The sequence below is a fragment of the Echinops telfairi genome, unplaced genomic scaffold, assembly GCF_000313985.2.
Source record: "Echinops telfairi isolate 266 unplaced genomic scaffold, ASM31398v2 ScPeMD7_7469;HRSCAF=8507_1, whole genome shotgun sequence".
Classification (NCBI taxonomy): Eukaryota; Metazoa; Chordata; class Mammalia; order Afrosoricida; family Tenrecidae; genus Echinops; species Echinops telfairi.
Window position 1 is genome coordinate 125,312,623 of NW_022111373.1, and position 20,938 is coordinate 125,333,560.

Sequence of the window (20,938 nt, forward strand, 5' to 3'; positions counted from 1 at the left end):
ACATTTGTCTTTGAATAAATGCAGCCAGACTGTTGCTTGGAAGCAAGGCTGGGGAAACTTCATCTCTTGTGCTTTGGACATGTTTTCAGGAGAGACAATGGCTGGAAAGGACATCATGCTTTGTAAAGGGAGCATCAAATAGGAAGATCATTAGGGATATATAACGACAGAGTGTCTGTCGCAAAGGACTACCACATAATCACTCTTAGGGTTACACTGGGCTGAACAGTGCTTTGTTTTCTTTTGTATAGGATCACTGAGCATTAAGCTAATATATGGCTACACACACACACACACACACACACACACACACACACCATGGTTCAGCCTTGTGCTGGTAACCAAGGATCTTAGGTTCAAACCCAACAGATGGCTTGAGGATAAAAATGAGACTGTCAGGGACCATGAAGATTGACAACTTCAGAAATGACATGGAGTAGATAGACTTTGACTTTTATGATCCCTGTGAGTTGGACTACACTCAACGGAAGTAGGTATTTAAATAAACCACAGCCGTAGTGGCTGCAGATGATTCTGTGGTATATTTATTAGTCTAGTCAAACCCAATAGTGTAACTATTTCTACATTTCTAATCCTTTCCCATTTTTTAATAAATTAAATAGACCCTCTAGTGCATATTCTCTATCCACACGTCTGTCTTATTTTATGGCTTCCTTGTTTAATTAAATTATTTTTTCATGCTCTCTTGTATAAAACTCAACAACAAATGAATAGAAATATGAGAACATGTATTATAATATTATACAAAAATTTATTTTGAAAAAATGCAGTCAAGAAAATAATGTAATTGTATACAGAAATATCTGATGTGCATTTTGAGTAAAAGCTGGATTGATGAAATTCTTATTCTAATAATCTTTGACAAATAACATGCATGCATGTAAAAGTATACTGTTATAATCAAGAAGAACTTGATTTTTAAGTAACATATTTTGAAATTCTATAGATTGTTTACATGAAAAGAATATCAGTTTTTATCTTATGTTTTACAGTTTTGTGAGGATGGCAAACAGTTACATAAACGTACAACATGTTATGATAGGAAAGTAAAGTATATACTATAAATTACTGGACAGGCACATGTACCCTCATATGGACAGTCAAAAATGGGAGTCCCTGAGCATAAAACTTGCACATTTTATATGATAAAAAACAGTATTTAGTTCAAGAAAAGTGTAGAGCCAGGAGAAGAATATTGAAGTGCAAGTGGAGCAGATGCATTGGGAAATAAAGCTGGAACAGACCTATTGAGAAGTGAAGAACATCCAGACGACAAATCCATTGGTCCGTTCTGAAAGCAAGCAAACAAGCACAGGGGCAGACAGGAATCTGGAGACTTATGAGATTATCAGAGATTTACAAAGTAAGGCTATAGAGTGTGTGCCATCGTCCCTCAAGCAATTAGGCCTCTGTTTGCTATAAGATTTGTTGCTTTTCAACATTTCTGTGACTGATTAAAAAGTAAACATTTCTTCTTATTATTTTTGTTGCTATTTCCTTTTTGAAAGAGGTTTAGAATAACTCTTCCCAATTCTAACATAGCAAGTTGCATGATATAACTTTTGAGTTCTAAGTCTATCAACTCAGGTATTTTAAGCACTGTGCTTTGATGAATACACTTAATCTAGAATGTAAGCTGACAGGTATGCTATTTATAGGAATAATCTCTCTGTGCAGTGCTGAAAGTTATTCAAAATAGAATAAAAGTAGAAGAGCCAGACCTGTCTATTGTGTCCCAATCTTGATGGCACGGAGGACAGTAGTAGAGGGGTGGTCATGGGGATGGAGATAGGTACAGGTGTAGGGTAAATATTTCACAGAAGTAAAAGCTATCTCGGTTACTATTGTGAGGTTGGACTTGAATATGAAGGAGGGTACAATGTGAAGGAATGTTTAAAATTCCATCTACAATGGAAAACCAACCAACACACAAAAAATAGGGCGCCCGAACACTCAAATAATTCAATGATGGAATGAAACAACGCACAGAGTGGAAGCTATGATGTCAAAGGCATTTTGTGAAGTGTGCTGAGGGGGACAACATCACAAAGATTGGCTGGTTAAGAAACCAGTTTTATAATAATATCTGAATTGTACAATTGTGTACAATTAAATAATTATTCCAATTCAAAATTCCTATGATTGTATGGTTAGTCTGTCTATTTTAAGTTCTCAATGATCCTGTCTCCTGAAATGCAGGTATTTTATTAAGCAAAGCAGCCAATTTTACTCACTCTGAGTTAGAGGACGAAAGAGAAGTTTCTTTAGAAGGTATCAGCTAGGGTATCACGGACTCTTTGTTGTGTCCTGAATTAACTAAAAATACCTAGAAAACATGTATCTTTTACTTAGAAATTTACCATTTGGGGAGACACATATAGATATTTTACATTAATTCAGATTTAGAGTAGCTATGCGAACCCACTGTTGATCTTAAGCACACAAACAGAACAATAAGATTCTCCAAGTCTTGGACAATTCTTAGGATGTCTTTGTTAACTAACTCGATATCAGGGCCAAGTTTTTCATCACTAAGTGTCAGGGATAAGGGAAGACTCTTGGTGCTATCTGGCTGCTCTCCCTCTAGGTAACATCCACATGCAGGTATTTGTGTTTGAGCAATTTACCAAAATGCCATAAAAGTTAACTGTGTAATGTAGTTCAGACTGACTGCATTTAGTAAGTAGCATCTTTCTAACTACGAAAAGTAAAATAACATTAGCTACAATCAGCCTTCTACTTCAATAGCTAAGTTTTATTGATGTGAACAAATCAAATAAGGGATGATAATTTGTGTGTGTATCTTAATTATTTTCTTAAGAAATTAATTAACGCCCAAGAGAGGGAAGACCCTGTGTGCTTGATATGACTTAAAATGTGCAAGCTTATAAAATGGGAGCATTATTTTCTATAGGACGAGATACTCTCCTCTGCTCATATAGAGAATAAAAAATTACGTTTCAAATTCTGTTATACTGCAGGGGGTAGGGAGAAATGGAGGGCAGCAAAATTAGTTTATATTAAGATGTATATCATAATTTTCCAATATAATGAATTTGGAGACACCTCATATCTGAGTTTTGGGATTTTCAAAGTAAGCAAGGGTATATTGTATTAGAGCTTAAATTATCACCACTAGTTTTTTTTGAAAGCTATTTTTTACAGTGGCAGCTCTAGTTGAGTAGCTCCATCCTTCATTGAGTTTGTTCTGGAATTGAACAGCAGTGCAGGATAGCTTTGGCCGTTAGGCAAAGTGAGTTTGCTGTGACTACCTTGCCAGAACATAACGCCAAAGTCTAAACTCCTTGTGGAGTTTCTTGCTCAGAGTGACTCCACAGGACAGGGCAGAACTGCTACTTTTGGGTTTCCTGGGCTGTAAACTTTTAAAGGAGCAGAAAGCTTCATCATTCTCTCCAGGAACAAATGATAGCATTTTATTAATTAATAGCCCATCCTGGTGGTATAATGGTATACTGCCAGGGGTCCTTTCTGCACAGCCATGGAAGGGGCAATCTTGCCCTCAGGAACTTACCTGGGAGTACTCTTGCTAGAAATTGAAGTACTAAACCCACATAATTATTCCCTATCAAAGCGAGTCCTGAACCAATATTAAAAGCTTTTCTAGTCTCCAGTATTGTATCTATCCCAAGCATGGTTCCTCTGTTGATGCAACCGCTCTGCCCACCACTGCAATGAATTGATTTGCTGCCAATCATGATTTGATTGCAGTTTTCTTTGTCTTTCACTCCTCATGACTGTGAATCTTGGGGCACCTTTTTGTGTCATGCTGATGAGCTCTCTCACCTCAATGATTTCTTCTGTCCTTTGACCGGTTTTAAGATTTAATAAATGGATATCGATAAATGATATTTGAATTTTAGATCACTTTTTATTTATAATACGATCAAGGCTTTACATATTAGGACCATAAGTTATTATCTTTCCATTGCTTTACAGGCTTAGATCCTTCTAACATCCTATTTAGAAATATTGTTGAAACACGATGTTGAGGAAACCTTCGTTTTTAGCTTATTTTAAATCTAGTCTTTTATTGAATGCAAATACAATTGTGTAGAGGGTTTTCTTTTGCTGTGGTGGTGGTGGTGGTTCTGTTTGGTTTGTTTGTTGTAGCATAATCAAATTGAAACATATAGTTTCTACTCAGAGAACGCTAAGATAACCCTTGGGAATATTGTCACTGTGATGCTTGTAAAGACAAATTCATACTATCACCATTACTGTCTCTGTAATAACAATGCATATATTTACAAAATTTTTCTTTTCTACTCTCTGAAGCTTCACACAGACCAAGATAAAGGAGATGGAAATTTAAAATACATATTAACAGGAGATGGGGCTGGCAATCTGTTCGTTATAGATGAAAACACAGGAGATATTCATGCTGCAAAGAAATTAGACAGAGAAGAAAAATCCCTATACATTCTTCGAGCCAAGGCTATAGACAGGAAGACTGGACGGCAGGTGGAACCTGAATCTGAATTTATTATTAAAATCCATGATATCAATGACAATGAACCAAAATTTGCCAAAGAAGTATACACTGCTAGTGTTCCTGAAATGTCTGGAGTTGGTGGGTATATATTGATCCATTTAAGCAAAAGTGTTCCTTTGTTTCCCAAAGTAATGATCATGAGAATATGAGTATTATAGGCGATAACTCTTAAGATGAGCTATGAATGAGAACCACTCCGAGTTAAGTAGTTCATTTCTCATTAATTTCCATTCCATGTGTCTTAATGTTGCTTGCTATATTTTGGCTGGTATATAAGATGATTTCTGAGTGTAATTATTCATTATATTACAGTCAGCACCCTCACCTCTACTTCACTGCAGACAAATAGAAATCAAGTTGAAATATATTTCTGCCTGAATTCAAAAGGATATGCAAACAATGTCAGCAGTTCAGGAAATTTTTGCATGCATTATTTTGAATAATGTCTACTGCTTGCATTTTAACATTTCTTTTGAAAAACTATCGCATTTGATCATTAAAATAAGCAGTAAGCACAAGATATAGATCTTCACATCCCTTTGGTTCATTTGGAACCTAATTCAGAACCTAATTAATTAATTAGGAACCTAAGATTCAGAAAAAATTAAGCAAATAAATAAGGATCAAATGATCTGGTCATATCAGAAAATGATTTCGAGGTGTTTAAATATTACAATGCACATGTCACTATTGAACACTGCGGTTTTCATGTAAATTGAAATTAATTGTTTAATTTTTGAAGAATAGCTACTTCCTCAGATACCACTTATTATTATGTAACATTCTCCTGCCTGTGACAGACTTCAACTTTATTAATGTGAAAGGTATATATTTATTAACAATAATAAAACTGACTCTTAAATCTTACTTGTCTCTACAAGACGGTGATTTTAATGGTATAATGTCCAAGAAACCCTATCAACACAGTGGTTAAGTGTTCCACTCTGCCCTGATAAATGTAAACCAGAAAACTCCTTTAGAGTTGAAGCATTCAGTGTTATTGTGGGGAAAAGGCACTTTATCACTTATGCTTTTATCTATGTGTTACTAGCGCAGCATTTTTAAGTTATCAACTATTATAGCCTGTATAGAACAAGAGAATATGTGGCCTATCATCTCACATGGTAAATCCATTCTACTGCACTTTAGGAAGGAGAGCTTAATCTTATCTTCTTTGATGCAATGGCTGCAGCAATGGGCTCAAAACTAATATCAATTATGAGGATGGCCCAGGACTGGACAACATTTCCTTGTGACGTACACATGGTCCCAAAGAGTGAGAACTAACTCAGCGGCATCTAGCAACAACAACTCGTTTTGATATCTCTTTGAATATACGTACACATTCATGTCCAGCTTAACTAGGACTCACTGCCGGCCAGGTGGTTCTGACCCAGCAGCCCAGTAGAACTGGCCCTGGGGGCTTCCAAGGCCATAAATCTTGAGGGGAGCAGAAGTTCTCTCTCTTCTGAAGACTGGCTGGTGGGTCCAGGTGCTAATCTTGCGGTTGGGAGCCCAGCTCTTAATCTACCACACCACCAGGCCTCATGCAGTTCAGATCCTTGGCTGTTGCTACATGTGACACTAATGAGAAATGAGTTATTATAAATGTACAGTATACTGATTTATGTACTTTATAAAGCACTGACAAACAGTTTGAGAAGCACACACTAAAACGCAATTAGAAAGGTTGTTTGTTTTTAAAATACAACATATTTTATATGTTGTCTGATGTTATATGATAATGCTGAGAGTCAGGCACTGATTTTTGAACCAAAAAGAAAATGAAGTTATCGGCACACGTAATACCAGGTAACTATAAGTCAGGATGAAAACAATAGCAGTGCTTTTGTTTGTTTGATTTTTCCCCTTTAATATTTGGGCTATTAAAGTGGATAACCATAAAGTACGAGGTGGTCCTTTCTTTAAGAACTGTAGAATGCTGTGCAATAGACAAACTTGAAAACAATTGCAATTAATCTATGAGAAAATGTCCAAGCAACTCATATTTTCTCTCAGGGATACTCACCAGGCTTCAGTTGACAATGAATTTAGCACTTTTGCTTGAGTCTATGAACTTCCAGGGGAACATAAGGAAAGGTCCATCAATAGACTTCATTTTATTTAGTATCTATAACTAACTCCTTTAAAGCTATGTTACTTTTGTCCTTGTTTTTGTTTCTGACTCACAGTGACTCTATGAGTCACAGAACAAAGTGCTGACCTGTCTTACGACATCCTCACAATTTTTTTTAGGTTTGAGTCCATTTCTGCAGCCACTCTGTCAATCCATTTTACCAACGGCCTTACTCTGTTTCACTGCCCACCCACTTTATCAACCCGGCTGTCTTTTTCCAGGGAGTAGACTCTCCTTATAACATGTATAATAGTAAAAGTAAATAGCAAAACTAAAATAAATTTCATAAAATAAAATTATAAATTGAAAGAATATTATTATTGAATGCGACATATTCTCAGAGTATCTTATCTTTTTTAATCTATCTGTTTATTGTTTATGCTCAGGAAATAAATGATGATGTTAGAAAAAGGAGTCATAATCATATCTATATAATCTACATTTTAATTAAATTTTCAGATGTGCCTTGATCAGATATAATGTTTGTGTAAAAGTATTTCACAGGGCAATTTCAGGCTACAAATGTTACACTTTTAGATATCTTTCCAATTATCAGCAAATGTATTACTTGGAAATTACACATGCACTTCAGTCACTGGACTATTTCCGGCCCTCATGGCATCTCTAATTGATTAAACATGGAGTCCATTATTCCCAATCTGTATATCATTGTGATAAAATATTCGTGAGATTTGTCAACTTAAAAATTTAACACTAACAATACAATAAAGGAATGTTCAAATTTTTTAAAAGTAGAGTACATTGATGAAGGTGATTAAATTTTGTTTTTAACAAAGAGAATATTTGTATTTTTTGAGCCAATATGGTATACTGTTTACTAACACATCACACTTCTGACCCTGTTTTTTTAGTAAGCTATAATTTTAAATTTATACTTATTTAATTGTCTCTATTTTGGTGGGATTTTATGTAGGTACATCTGTTATACAAGTGACTGCAACAGATGCAGATGATGCCAACTATGGAAATAGTGCCAAAGTGGTCTATAGCATATTGCAAGGACAGCCATATTTTTCAGTGGATCCAGATTCAGGTGAGAATGTGTTATATTTTGTCTGAAATACATCTGGATGCATAATTACCTTATAGAGTTTTCTATGATTTAAAACATATCCATTGAGAAATCAGTTTCAAATTGTAACCCAGAGATACTCATGGAAATAGAAGTAAACTTACAATAATTTAAATGGTCATCTTTTGCGCCAGTTATCTATTAAGTTTTAATATGAAACACTACATCAAAAGCATTAAATGTCACAGAACTATATTCACCAAAAAGTCATACATGATACTCAAAGCTGGATATTAAAATCATTTAAGTTAAAGCAACTGATGGTCTGTAATATTTTTGATAGAAGATTTTGTTTTGCATCAAATTACTAATTATACTGATTTCATAAACCTCTTTCATGAATGGAAGCCATGGTTAAATTATTTTGTTTTCATGAAGCATGCTAAATTACTGTTGGAGGGAACAATTTACATCCATCAACACATACGTGTTATGATTAACTTCAGTAAAATGGATCTTGTACGTGTATGTGTGTGTGTGTGTGTGTGTGTGTAAATCAGAGAATAAATTGCAAACATTTGTCTTCTTTTTCCAAAAGGAATAATAAAAACTGCATTACCAGACATGAGTAGAGAAAAGCGAGCGCAATACCAAGTGGTGATCCAGGCCAAAGACATGGGCGGCCAGATGGGAGGCCTTTCAGGAACCACCACAGTGAACATCACCCTGACAGACGTCAACAACAATCCTCCTCGATTCCCCCAGAGTAAGGGACGTTTTGGTGGTTCTTACTCAACAGTCTCTTCAGAGCTCCTAACAGATTTGGCATTTAGGGCATTGTTTCACTGCCGTGCTCAGGAGAAAACATACAATCAAATCTACAAAGCAGAATTCTCCTACTTGCCCCCCAGTTGAACATGGCAGTGATAGCTTTGTACATTTTTGAGGACGTAATGGGAGAAAGGATGAGAGGTTTTTTCCAACTGTACTAATCTTGTCCAACATTTTTAGGAGTGATGATGTTTTCAGAATATCTTTTCCAACCTTCTCTTTCATCATCCTCTCTTTCCTTTCTCTTCTCTTCCTTTGGTTAATTGTGGGGGCTCTGAAGTCCGTATGTCTAAATTGGAATTTGTGCCTGGCATTGGCTTTTATCTCACTTATTTTTTTCCAGATCTAAGAACTTATAATTCCTCTTTTATTGATTCTAAAACAGGGACTTGTTGGTGTTTTAGTATCTGAAAGTACGTAGTTTAAATAGTCAATACTAACCCAAAACTCCCTGCCATTGAGTCAATTCCAACACAGAACAGCCTCGTAGGACAAAACATGACTGCCTGTGTGGGTGCCAGAGACTGTAATCTTTGCAGAAGTAGAGAGCCTCCTCTTTCATGCTCAGAGCCCGCTGGTGGGTTTAAACTGCTCACCTTAGAGTTCCTGTAATCCACGATGTCACAATGGCAACTTTTATTTCTTCCTTTTTATGAGCCCATAGTTATGATGTTCTCAAACATGATGATATCTAAGATATTGGAAAGTGTGATCTTATCTATTTTACCAAGTTGGAAAGTTTGAAATGTTGAAACTGTTTCAACTAAAACATCACTTAAAGTCATAAATAAATTAAAAGCTTTGCCTTCCATCAAGTTCTACAAAAATAGATGCCAGTTACTAAGAAAATGCTTCTAATTTTGCAATAAAATAAGTTTTAAATGCCCTATCTTAAAATAGTTGGCTAATGGGTCTAATATTGAAATTTATGACATCAACTAAAATTTGATAAAGAATTGCTCTAGACTACCCAAATTTACAATATTTGATGATTGAACTTGACCTGGCAGATAGAGGCATATTACAAATTATAAACAAAGGCTTTGATTAGAAAATGATTCGTAAGTCTAAATAACATAATATTAAACATAAATATAATGAACATAAACATAAATATTGGAGTCAGTTTTCCTAAATATAAACTAAAAGAATATGATTTGATGATTCAAAAATGCCTCCCAACACCGGAATTCTAAGATCTAATACAATCTTAGGAAGGCTTGAAAAGAATATACTTGTAAAGATTCCCAACGGGAATACATGGGACTACTACAACTATTACAGAGATAATGACATGAGATTTTCATTAAAAAACCAAAACAAGAATACAACAACAACAAAAACCCAATGTGCTAATATCATTTCATCTCCATTTTATAAATAAGAAATTTAATAGAGGATTTAAAGTTCATTCTGATGATCCAGTCACTGAGAGTAGAAATTGAGATTTAGTTAACTTTCCCAGTGGTGAGTCTTCAAATCAAGGCACTAGGATTTATAAGCCCCTATTTTTAACCACCAAGAAAATTAGAAACAGAATAGACTCCAGAGTCAGAGGGATTTAGCTTTCCCTTCTACTTTTCTCATGACTGCAGGATTTCCTTGAGCCCTGCCCTTGAGGATAATATACTTATCTTGCACAATTGAAAGGATTAGGAAAATTAGCACACAACGCTTTGGGTTTTGTATGGAGTGCTTCACATAACAAGCATTTAAAAATATTTCTGACATTTCTGAACAATTTTTGTATTACTATCATTATTTTTTCTTGAAAATCAGTATGTCATAAAATAGTTGATCATGAGGAACACAGAAGTTATGTCCTAATAAATGTTAGTAAAATTAAAACAACCCCAAAATGTATGTATGCATGTATGTATCTTCTATTAAAAATAAAGATTATTATATTTTTGGTCTTTTTAAAGATATTTTTCTCTTTTATGTCTCTATTCCTGACATAGAAATTAAGAGCAAATACACATTCTTTTAAATCACTTGATATTTAGTAAAAGTAATGCCAAAAATGAAATCTTCAGATAAGCAATATGTAATTTTTATTTATTTATTTATATTTGCCTATTTAGGTCACTCGTTCTGGATTCTAGGATCAATTTTACCCAGTATCACACACACACGTTTGGTTGTACATAAGTCTCAACAGTAGATTTTTTTTCTTGTTAAAAATGTATGCAGCAAAACAAAAAAAAATGTATGCAGCATGATATTTGCCAATTCAAAATGTTCAGGTGTGCAGCAAAGTTATACCAAAACTATTAACCTTGGGACTTTGACTTTTTGGGAGCTAAGCTTTTCATTTAAAAACTCAAGGGTGTTCTATCTTTATAAGGTATTTTCCAACCTAATAAATCTATAAGTTTGACAGTTTATAATTCAATATGATAAAACATTCTCTTGGTTTTAAGTACATTTATTGAAGTGAAGAAGACAGAGGAAATAGAAGTTTTTGGTTATCTAAAGAAGAAAAGTCACAAAAGATTTGATTTACAGGTTCCTATCAATTTAATTCGCCGGAGTCTGTACCCCTGGGAACCCAGCTCGGAAGAATAAAAGCCGATGACCCCGATGTGGGGGAAAACGCAGAGATCGAATACAGCATCGCCGAAGGAGACGGCGCAGACGTGTTCGAAGTGATCACTGACAAGGACACACAGGAAGGGATTATAACTGTCAAACAGGTTTCTTTGTACTTTCTTCATTTATTCTTCCAAAATTCATTGTTGTTCCGTTAAAGGGGAAAAGTGTAGTGTTTACTTTCCTTATCTTTCATATGCTTTCTATCCTATACATGGACTAGTCACTATGTTTGCAATTCAAATACGTTAAGGAGTGTCATACTTAAAAAGTTGTGTAAAACTTCTATTCTCTGTGCAGAAGGTAGGCAACGAGCGAGTAAGGAATACCTAAACTCAACAGTATATTTTGTGACTTCTCATTGGAAGTAAAATTAGTTGTACTGTCAGCACTATTATTTCTTGTACTTAAGAACTTTTAAAATTATATGTATAATAATTCTTTAAAATAGATGAAACTTGAAGGTAAGATGCATTTATGTGCTTTATTTTTTATGAGAAAGTATTCTGTAATTTACATACAACAATTCAATAATATTGATTTTTTTAAATTGTAATACTTTCTGTCATTTCATACACACCTTACCCTCCACAGCTGCTCAAATTAACGAAGTAAAAATTACTTTAAAAAAAATAATGATTTCTGAAGAGCAGAACCTAAGCAAGCAAACGCTATAGTTTACTAAGTGTCTTTATATTCTTCTTGCTATAATATTTAAATGTGTCTAATTGAACAACAACACATAACTTTCATACCACATGGATAATGCTTAATTTATACTTTAACACTTAAAAACTGAGCTAAGTGGGAGTCAATCGTAATGTGTTTATCACTGCATTAGGTTAACACTCCCTAAATAAGTGAAAGGCAAAGCAAATGTTTACTAATTTATTTGACATCTTGAAAAATAATTAAGAGAGTTGTTCTATCATAGTTGCTGTTATTATTAGGAGAACAAGTCATCCAATTTTGAAATTGTGTTGTATTGCCCTGTCCTGCAGGATGCTAATTTATATTATTTCATGAACTCCAGAATTTAGATTTTGAAAAGAAAATGCTGTACACTCTAAGAGTGGATGCAAGTAACACTCATCCTGATCCAAGATTCTTACACCTGAGATCTTTTAAAGACACAGCGGTGGTCAAAATATCAGTGGAAGACATTGATGAGCCTCCTGTGTTCAGCAAAATGTCTTACTTGATAGATGTGGATGAAGATGTAAAAGAAGGCAGCATCATTGGTCAGGTTACAGCATATGACCCAGATGCCATGAACAATTTAATAAAGTAAGTATTTTCGGAAGATGTTTGCTTTGAGAAGAGTAATAATTTTCAGAAAGACAATGTGCTTACAAACGCACAAGTTATGATCAAATCCAATAGTGATACCAGCACGTTCATATCAAAAGCTATTTGCAGGACTATTTCTAAGTATTTTGGATGTATTATTTTAGTTGCCTCTAATTACTCCTCTAAAAGGCAGACCTTACTCATTTATCTTCCTTAGCATTTAAAGGAATTATTTAAGTGTCCGCCAGGGAAGACGCTGACTTTTAGAACCAGGCATCCTGACTCCAAAGTCCGTAGTTTAATCCCTTTACCGCTGATATCATTCACATTTCCTTTCTTAAAATATAATTGAAGTGGTCAGTCACCTGAACAGAGAAAATGAAACAAACACTTCTCCAGTCGTGGTGACTAGGTCAATCCAGTTCTCTTCTCCTGGAAAAGGAGACGGTTGTTTATGGAAGCAACCAGGCATGCGCTCAATTTCTTCCTCTGATTCCTGACTCCTTCCTCTGTTGACACGGACCAATGGAAGTCAGTTGCTTCACCTTGAATATCTGCTTGCTAGGATTTAAAACCGGTTACCACACAACAACCTAGGAGGTAGGAAGAAAATATTGAGAAATAATATTAGGCCAATTGGTTGAGATGACCCTGGAAACCATGATGATAAACTTCCAAACCAATAATATAAATCCCATGAAATGTTTGATTGTTCTAAGCAGTCGCAAAATCTTTCTCTCTCTCTTTTTTAAAATATATTTGTCAGTTCAACATTTAATTGTGCAGCTAGTAACACCCTCTAAATTAAATGTTTGTGCAAACACCAGCTTTAATCTGTCCAAAGTTGAATCACTGCTTTCCCAAAATGACTCCATTTCTCCCACTTTCTCCTCTAGTAACCACTAGCAAACTGAACATTTTGATCAAAGATTCTATAGCAGGAAACTGGCTCAAAGGGAGAGTATGGAATCGAATTTCAAAATCTCAATGTAATCCAGATTTTACAGAGGCCTGATGATAGATGAAATCCAAACTATCGCCATGAGATAATCTTCAAATTTTAAACCTTTAACTGTAACTTTTCCCTTGATTCTTTTTTTGAATGCAATGGCAGTTAGTTTACTTTTGATTAGAATATATTAATAACTATTTCATTTTAATTTTGCATGTAATTACTATTCAAGTGTATTAACTCATAAAATAATATCTGCTTACCTAAATTAGTCAAACTCACTCACTGTAATAAACTCGATTCTGACTCATAGTGACCTAAAGGCCAAGGTAGATCTGCGTCTATGGGTTCCAGGGACTGTAACCCTGGAGTAGAAACCCCATCTTTCTCCTTCAACGATACTATGACTATATAGTTGCGCATGTTAATCTTTTAGATGAATAACCCATAAATATATAATCCGTTGATAAAATAGTATTTATATTACCTTGAACTATTTGGAAAGTTTTAGTTAATTATAATATAGCTCATTGAATTTTCTTTTTTAAAGTAAATGGCTGGATTGAAATAAAATATAGTGGTATATTATTTAACATTTTTAAAACAACACTTCTAATACCAATGAATAGCAAATAATTTTACTCTAAGTGGATTTTTATCAACATATAAAAAGTACTAATGTAAAATGTCTACATTATTTAAAGCACAATTCCTAAAAATGAAATCATTAAGTAATCTAGTCTTCTAATTGTCTATGTGTATTGTATTAGTTTGTTCAGGTCACTCCTGAACACTATTTATTTATATTTTATTAAAATAGTATAAGACAGTCTGATTTCGGAATAATTTGCAGTTGGATCTTGAAAGTCTTAGAAATAGGTTAAAAAAATTAAGGCTCTTTGCAATAGTGACATGGAAATACAGTCTCACCTTTATTTTTAAAATACTTAAATGCTCATATATAAAAGCTCAGTAAATTCTAAAATAGGATGGATAATGTAACTCCACTTTCATTCCTCCATAGTGTTTGTTTCAAAAAATTCTTAAGAGTAAAAGCCCATAGTCATGAAAAATATTTGCTTGTAGCAACTTTCAAGTAAAGTCATCCAAAGTTATGGACAATGGTAGTATATTATATTTTTCAAATGATGAACCTTTTTATTGCTGAAACTTTGGATTTGTCTGTGTCTAAATAAGATCAAATTTGACCCCAAGGTCAATAGTTCAAAACCAACAGCTGCTCCTCAGGAAAAGATGAGTCTCTGTACTCCCTCAAAGATTTAGTTTCAGAAACCCACAAGGCCAGTTCTACCCTATACCATGGGGCCACTATGAGTTGGAATCAACTGGATGGCAGTGATTGGGGTTTTGGTTTAACCCAAGCCGTGATATTTCCAATTATCTCCTATGCATGCAAAAACTGAACAATGAATAAGGAGATCTGAAAATGATTGACACCTTTGAATTATGGTGTTTGTGAAGAATATTGAACATCCCATGGACTGACAGAAGCACCAACAGATCTTTATACAGGAAAGTACAGCTGGCATGCTCCATGAAAGCAAGGATGGGAATACTTTATCTCAACTACCAGGAATGACCAGTCTCCGAAAAAGGATCCCATGCTTGCTAAATAAAAGACCATTGAAAAAGAAAAAGACATGACGTAGTAGCTGTGCTAAAGGACAAAATATGATTGTGAAAATCACACAGGACTAGAAAGTATTTCTCTTTGTTGTACACAAGGTTTCTTTGACTTGCAACTGTGCAGACAACAGAGTAACAATCACAACAATGAAAGAAGCCATTGGAATTTTTAATGAAATTGCATTGAATCTAAAGATCAATATAGGCAAAATTGGAAATATTATGAGAGTGAATGTATAAATGTGTAAATAGGTTTTATCACTCCACTATTTGGAATTTTATTTCTGCCAAATTTTGTCTTGTTTTGTTCTATGTGCACAAATAAATATTTTTGTTTCCCTGTTTATGCAATTAATTTGATGAACTTTTAGATTTAATTTTCTAGTAATTTGCTTTTATTATAAACTTATTTTTATATCATTTTTTCTCATAATTGTGCTTAGCTCACAAATTACTTACCTTAGTTATTTGTGTGTTTGTTTTTGCAGATTTATAATAGGGTGAATTGCATGAGTGATTATGTCTTTTCAGAATCAGAACAGTCTTATTTTTCATTTCCATTCTGGATTTCTTTTAACTCATTGTCAAGGAAACCCAGAAAAAATGAAAACAAGTGATGAAAATATTAATTTTACCTTGCTGCATGTTTTATTGGAAACATAACATTTTCCATGCAGTATAATGTCATATATTATTTATTGTTTGTGTTTTGTGTCATCAAGTCACTTCTACTCATATCTGCCTAATATACAAGAGACCAACACATGGCACACTGTCTATCGTTCTACCAGTTGTTCCTGGGGTGGAGTCCATTGTTGAAGCCACATGTTGATCTGTCTGGTCGAGGTGCTTTCTCTTCTCTGACATTTTCCCAAGCATGAAGAACCTCTCCAAAGGCCGATCTCTTCGAATAACTTGTCTGTAATATTTGAGGGAAAATGAAAAACAGAACAAAACCTCACCACCCTTGCTTCTAAAGGGCATTCCGACTATTTTTCTCCCAAAATAAATTTATTCTTTCTTTTGACCGCCCTGGATATATCCCAACATTCTTCACCAACAAATTGATGCAAATTGATGCAAAGGCATCAATTCTTTGGCTTTCATTATTCATTGTCCCCCTTTCCCAAGAATATGTGGCGATTGAAAATACCATGGATTTGGGTGGGGTGTACTTTAGTTTTTAAAGTGACATCTTGTTTTATGAAAAGGTTTCCCCCACCTATTTTAATAAATGCTATAAGGTTGAGGAAGTTTGGTCATTGTTCATTGATAATTATTTTCAGGAAGGAAATGTTTGAAGCTGTCAAATGATAGTTACATGGTTTGTCATATGAAGAACTAATTAGATAATTTTTCAAATGTTGAACAGGCTCTGCATTCTTCGGAGTAAATCTACTTGGTCTTACGATTTCATGTTCAAAAAATTCTTGTTAAAATATTCATTGTTCATAAAAGCATTATGCTACATAATTTTCTAATTTGATAGCAATGTTATATCTGAAATAATACAGAAGACAACTTATCTTACTTAATTTACAAAAATGTGTTTGTAAAATGGGCATTTTTTTTCTTAAATAATTGTAGAATTTACAAATGACAATATCTTGGACTAGAGTATTTCTTTTTCAGTGGGTCTTATGACCACTTCTATTTCTTTATTCAGCATTACGCTGGATATAATTTTTAATAATTCTTGTGTGTACTGTTTTTTTCCCTCCCTTTCAGATTTCACTTTACTTTTACCAATCAGGAAATTGGTACATTTCATCTAATTAAATTGTGTTGATAAAGGTTGTTTAACATACTTACACATAATCTCTTTTTGCCACTAATGATCTCATCCCTCTAAAATATTGATATTTGTTTTTTTCCCTCTCTATTTTCCATTTTTGATCATGAATGGAGTGGTTAAATAATTTTAATTTATTAACTTCTCAAAAACTAACTTTTAGTACTACAGTTTCTAGAACAGATAATCAGTTCTACATGCAACAAATTATATACATTTTGTTTCTACTCATCTGTTCCAATCCCTTGATGTGCCTGGGTTTGTCTTATTTCTCTTCATGTTTCCTTCTCCCTTCCCTCTTTTTCTTCCCCTTAATCGCCTGTCCTTGGTAATGGTGAGATTTTACTCTTCCATAGTTGATTTATTCTAACAGAGTTGAATTCACTTTAGACCTGTAGGCTGACTAAATATGAGAAATGTTAAGGACCCTACCACTCTTCTAATGCCTAAGTCTTCTTTCAGTTATTATTTTGAGTTACTTTCCACATGTTCCTCCCATTCGAAGAGCCCTATGACATAGTGGGTAACACATTAGGCTTGTAACCTCAAGGTTAACAGTTTGGAAATCACTAGCTCCTCCTCAGGAGATAGATCAGGATTTCTACTAAGGTAGAGAGTCTCAGACACCCACAGAGTCAGTTCAATGCTGTTTTCTGTGTGTCCACTCTGAGTTGGAATCAACTCAATGTCAGTGAGGGTTAAGTTATTGAGGACCTTCTAATGTGATCCTTTAAAAAACAGCTGGTTGTCGTACCATCTAGTTCTTTCAGTGTGTGCAGACTGATGTTTTCATTGCACCCATTGTTTCCAAATGTCTTCAAATTTAAACACTTTTCTATTCTCTGGACACAGAAAGACCAATAAGATCCTGGTTTGTACTTGTCAAAGTAGGATGTAGACCATTGCCTCTGTGGAGGCAGTTATGCCAGTTGAACCTTGGTATCCCCTGAGAATATGATCCTGAACTCCCAAGCGAGTGACTTATTCCCTCAAATCAAATTTTCATAATGCGCCCCCCCCATTTGTTTCACCACATTCATGGCTATTGAAACAAAGATAAGTATATTAAAATATATATCTTCTTTCTAACATATACACACACATACCTATATGCATGTGAACACTCTCCCTCATGCACCTATTCAGTTGAGTTTTTATTCAAGAATTTATTAACAGATTATCATTAATGTAGGAGTGTATATATAACAGCATTTGCCTCTAATGCCTTCAATTCTTGCAAATCTCTCAGTGTCTTCCTTAACGCCACTATTTTTATTGCTTTAAATATTGCTCATTTTGTGCATTTCATTGATTTTTCTTTTGTATTTTGTATTTTACTTCAGTTGGAAACTGAAGTCATGAATTGGAGGCCTGTCTTTGTGTTGTATAAATTGTATTCTTTTATGGGTATTCCCTGAGCAATCCTTATTCTTCCCAACTTCTCTTTTGATTTCTTTGTGACCTATTAATTATTAATTTTTCAAGCATATAATTTGATTTCTAAATAGTTTCTGCACTTTAAGAATCCATCAGCTTTTCTTTTTTTGTAGTTTAGAAGTACACAAATGTACTACTTATTATTTCAAGATTTACTTAAACTTTTTCCCCTTGATTAAGAAAATTATCCAAGTAGATCTATTGTATTTTCTTGTAAAGAGTTGAAATTCTGGTGTTACACCCTGTGTTCTATAACTCTCCATTAGATCAAGATGATTGAAAGTATTATTTAATATATCTATATCTTTACTGATTAATTGTCTACTAGTTATCAGATATCAATAGAGGAGTATTGGAATCTCCAATAATATTTATAAATGTGTTTCTTCTTGAGTTTTTAACAGTTTTCATTAAAGTTTTTGAAACTATTGGATGCTTAAATGTCTATGATTGTTGTGAAAGTTGAAGTATTAAAGTCTTCCTCATTATGGAATCATTTACTTTTATCTCTAGATTTTTTTCTTGGCTCTCAAAGTTACTGTTCTAGCTTGAATTGTGTACCACCAAAACGTATGCTGTTATATTACTTATGAAAGTGATTTTGTTTGGAGAGGGGATCTTAGAAGATTTTATCAGTTAAGAAGAATTTATAGCAGAGGGAGATTTGTCTTAATTCATTTGAATCTTAAATTCTTAAAGAGAACAGCCTTAGAGAATCAGAATGACGGCCAGGGAGCTATGGAGACATTTGTTAACCATGGACCCTAGCTACTGTAAGCTAGCAAAAAACCAGAAAGCATTTCCCTTCAGAGTCCTCAGAATGAGTCAAAACAGCCAATAGCCGGCTTTGAACTTCTGGCACACAGACTGCGGGGCAGTAGATTATCATTTTCTAGTCCATTTGTGGGATTTCGTTACCAGTGGCATTTCATTTGTAACCTGGTTTGTTATATTTTGCTATAACAATCCTTGGTTACTAAGATATATACTATGTGTAATGTGAATCTAGGGCTTTCTTTTTTAAATTTATTGACTCAAAGTATTTAGGTCTTTTTACTTTAAACCTCCTTCTTCCTTTATATAAAACTTTATTTCTCGTAGGTAGCATGTAAATTATATATTAAAAATTTTTTATATACAAGTAGGCATTCGATGTTCTTTTTATTGAAATGGTGAATCATTTACCTTTAATGTAATTATATCGATATAGTTAAGTTTACAAAGCCATATTATACTTATTTTCTGTATTGATCCATCTATTTTGGTCCATTTTTGACCATTTAAAAATTAATCCTGTTTGGTGGAGTGTGTTTGGGGAAATTCCATGTCATTTCATTTTTGAGGCTTATGGTCTTTATTTGCTAGATAAGAAGTGTGAGTTGAGAAGTTCTGTTTGATTTTATTTCAACGTAATTATAATTATACTCTATTCCCTAGCCCTTCTTTATCATCTCTAGTCCTAGGGTTGTTCCTAGGGGTCTTTTTAATTTTTTTCTCCTGCTTTTAGGAATTTTGTTACAATGTGCTCTGCTATATTATGACACCCTTGTGATTGGCGTTCACCCAACTTTATGAATGTGTGAGCTAAAAAGGGATCAACATAGGAAAATTTTAAGCTTCTGTGTTATTTTTTCAAGTGAAAAAAAATTTACTCCCATAAACAGTTACAGTCTGTGGAACTTAAAGCGGCACTTCTGCTCTGCCCTGTAGAGTCACGAGAGCCACTATCAGCTGGCATTAACTCTAGGGCAGTGACTGACTGACTGACCATTTTGTCTCCACTCATTTCTTTCAGAACATTTAATTCAATTATTTGTGATAATTTAAACACTTTTACTGACATTAAGTTGGTTTTAGTTTTCAAATTCATATATGTTTTGGAAACTCTTCATCTTCAAGTTTATCTTATAATCTGAAATTTTAAAAAGCTTCAGTTAATTTCATCCAGAATATTTTTTCATCCCAAACATTATCACTTATTTTCTAGAAGTTTTGAAATATATGTATTTCCGTAGGTAAAATACTCAGTATTTTAGTTACCTGAAATACCTCTATCTTATTAAATGTATGAATATACTTAAAACAGATTTTTTTAAGTGCCGTTTATGGCTAAATCTACAAAGTGTGTAAATACTTGTTAGGTTTAATTGATGTATCTTCTATTGATGCACTCTAATTTTGTTGCTTATTTTCATTCATTTATTATTGGATGATATTATTTACAGATATTGTAAACTTTTGTTTTGCATTTTTATCAGTATTCTTGAGCTTGAGATAGCTTGATCATTTTTAGATTTTTAGTTTGTGCTTCATTACCTGCAACTTGAAGTCCTGGGGTACTACAGATGATTATTATGTTTGACTGCTAACAAAAAAGCTGGAAATTTGAGACTACCCAGAGATGTGGAAAAATAAAATTGATCATCTGCTTATAAAATATCAGCCATTGAAAACCCTATGGAGCAGAGACTAAACTTTTGTGGATCTGGGATAGTCACGATTCCAAATTGACTCTATGGCAACTCATTAGCTGCAAACCAAGTAATCCTCTGTGTAGGACTAGTTATGCTATTAATCTAGCAACACTTTTCTGAGTAGCCTATCCAAAGTCCTTTGAATTTTGAGATTTTTCACTAATATTTGGAATTTTTTTTAAATCATGTTATTAGGGCCTCATACAACTCTTATCACAA

At 33.9% G+C, this 20,938-nt stretch overlaps 1 protein-coding gene across 1 annotated transcript in view; it reads left to right on the plus strand.

The window, feature by feature from the left end:
* Positions 1–20,938, plus strand: part of CDH9 (cadherin 9) — a 136,205-nt gene that overhangs the window by 97,916 nt on the left and 17,351 nt on the right. The window contains exons 2-6 of the mRNA XM_004698090.2: positions 4,318–4,612; positions 7,606–7,725; positions 8,303–8,470; positions 11,044–11,231; positions 12,161–12,414. Of these exons, the coding sequence (XP_004698147.2) occupies positions 4,318–4,612; positions 7,606–7,725; positions 8,303–8,470; positions 11,044–11,231; positions 12,161–12,414 (1,025 nt within the window). The remainder of the gene's footprint in view (positions 1–4,317; positions 4,613–7,605; positions 7,726–8,302; positions 8,471–11,043; positions 11,232–12,160; positions 12,415–20,938) is intronic.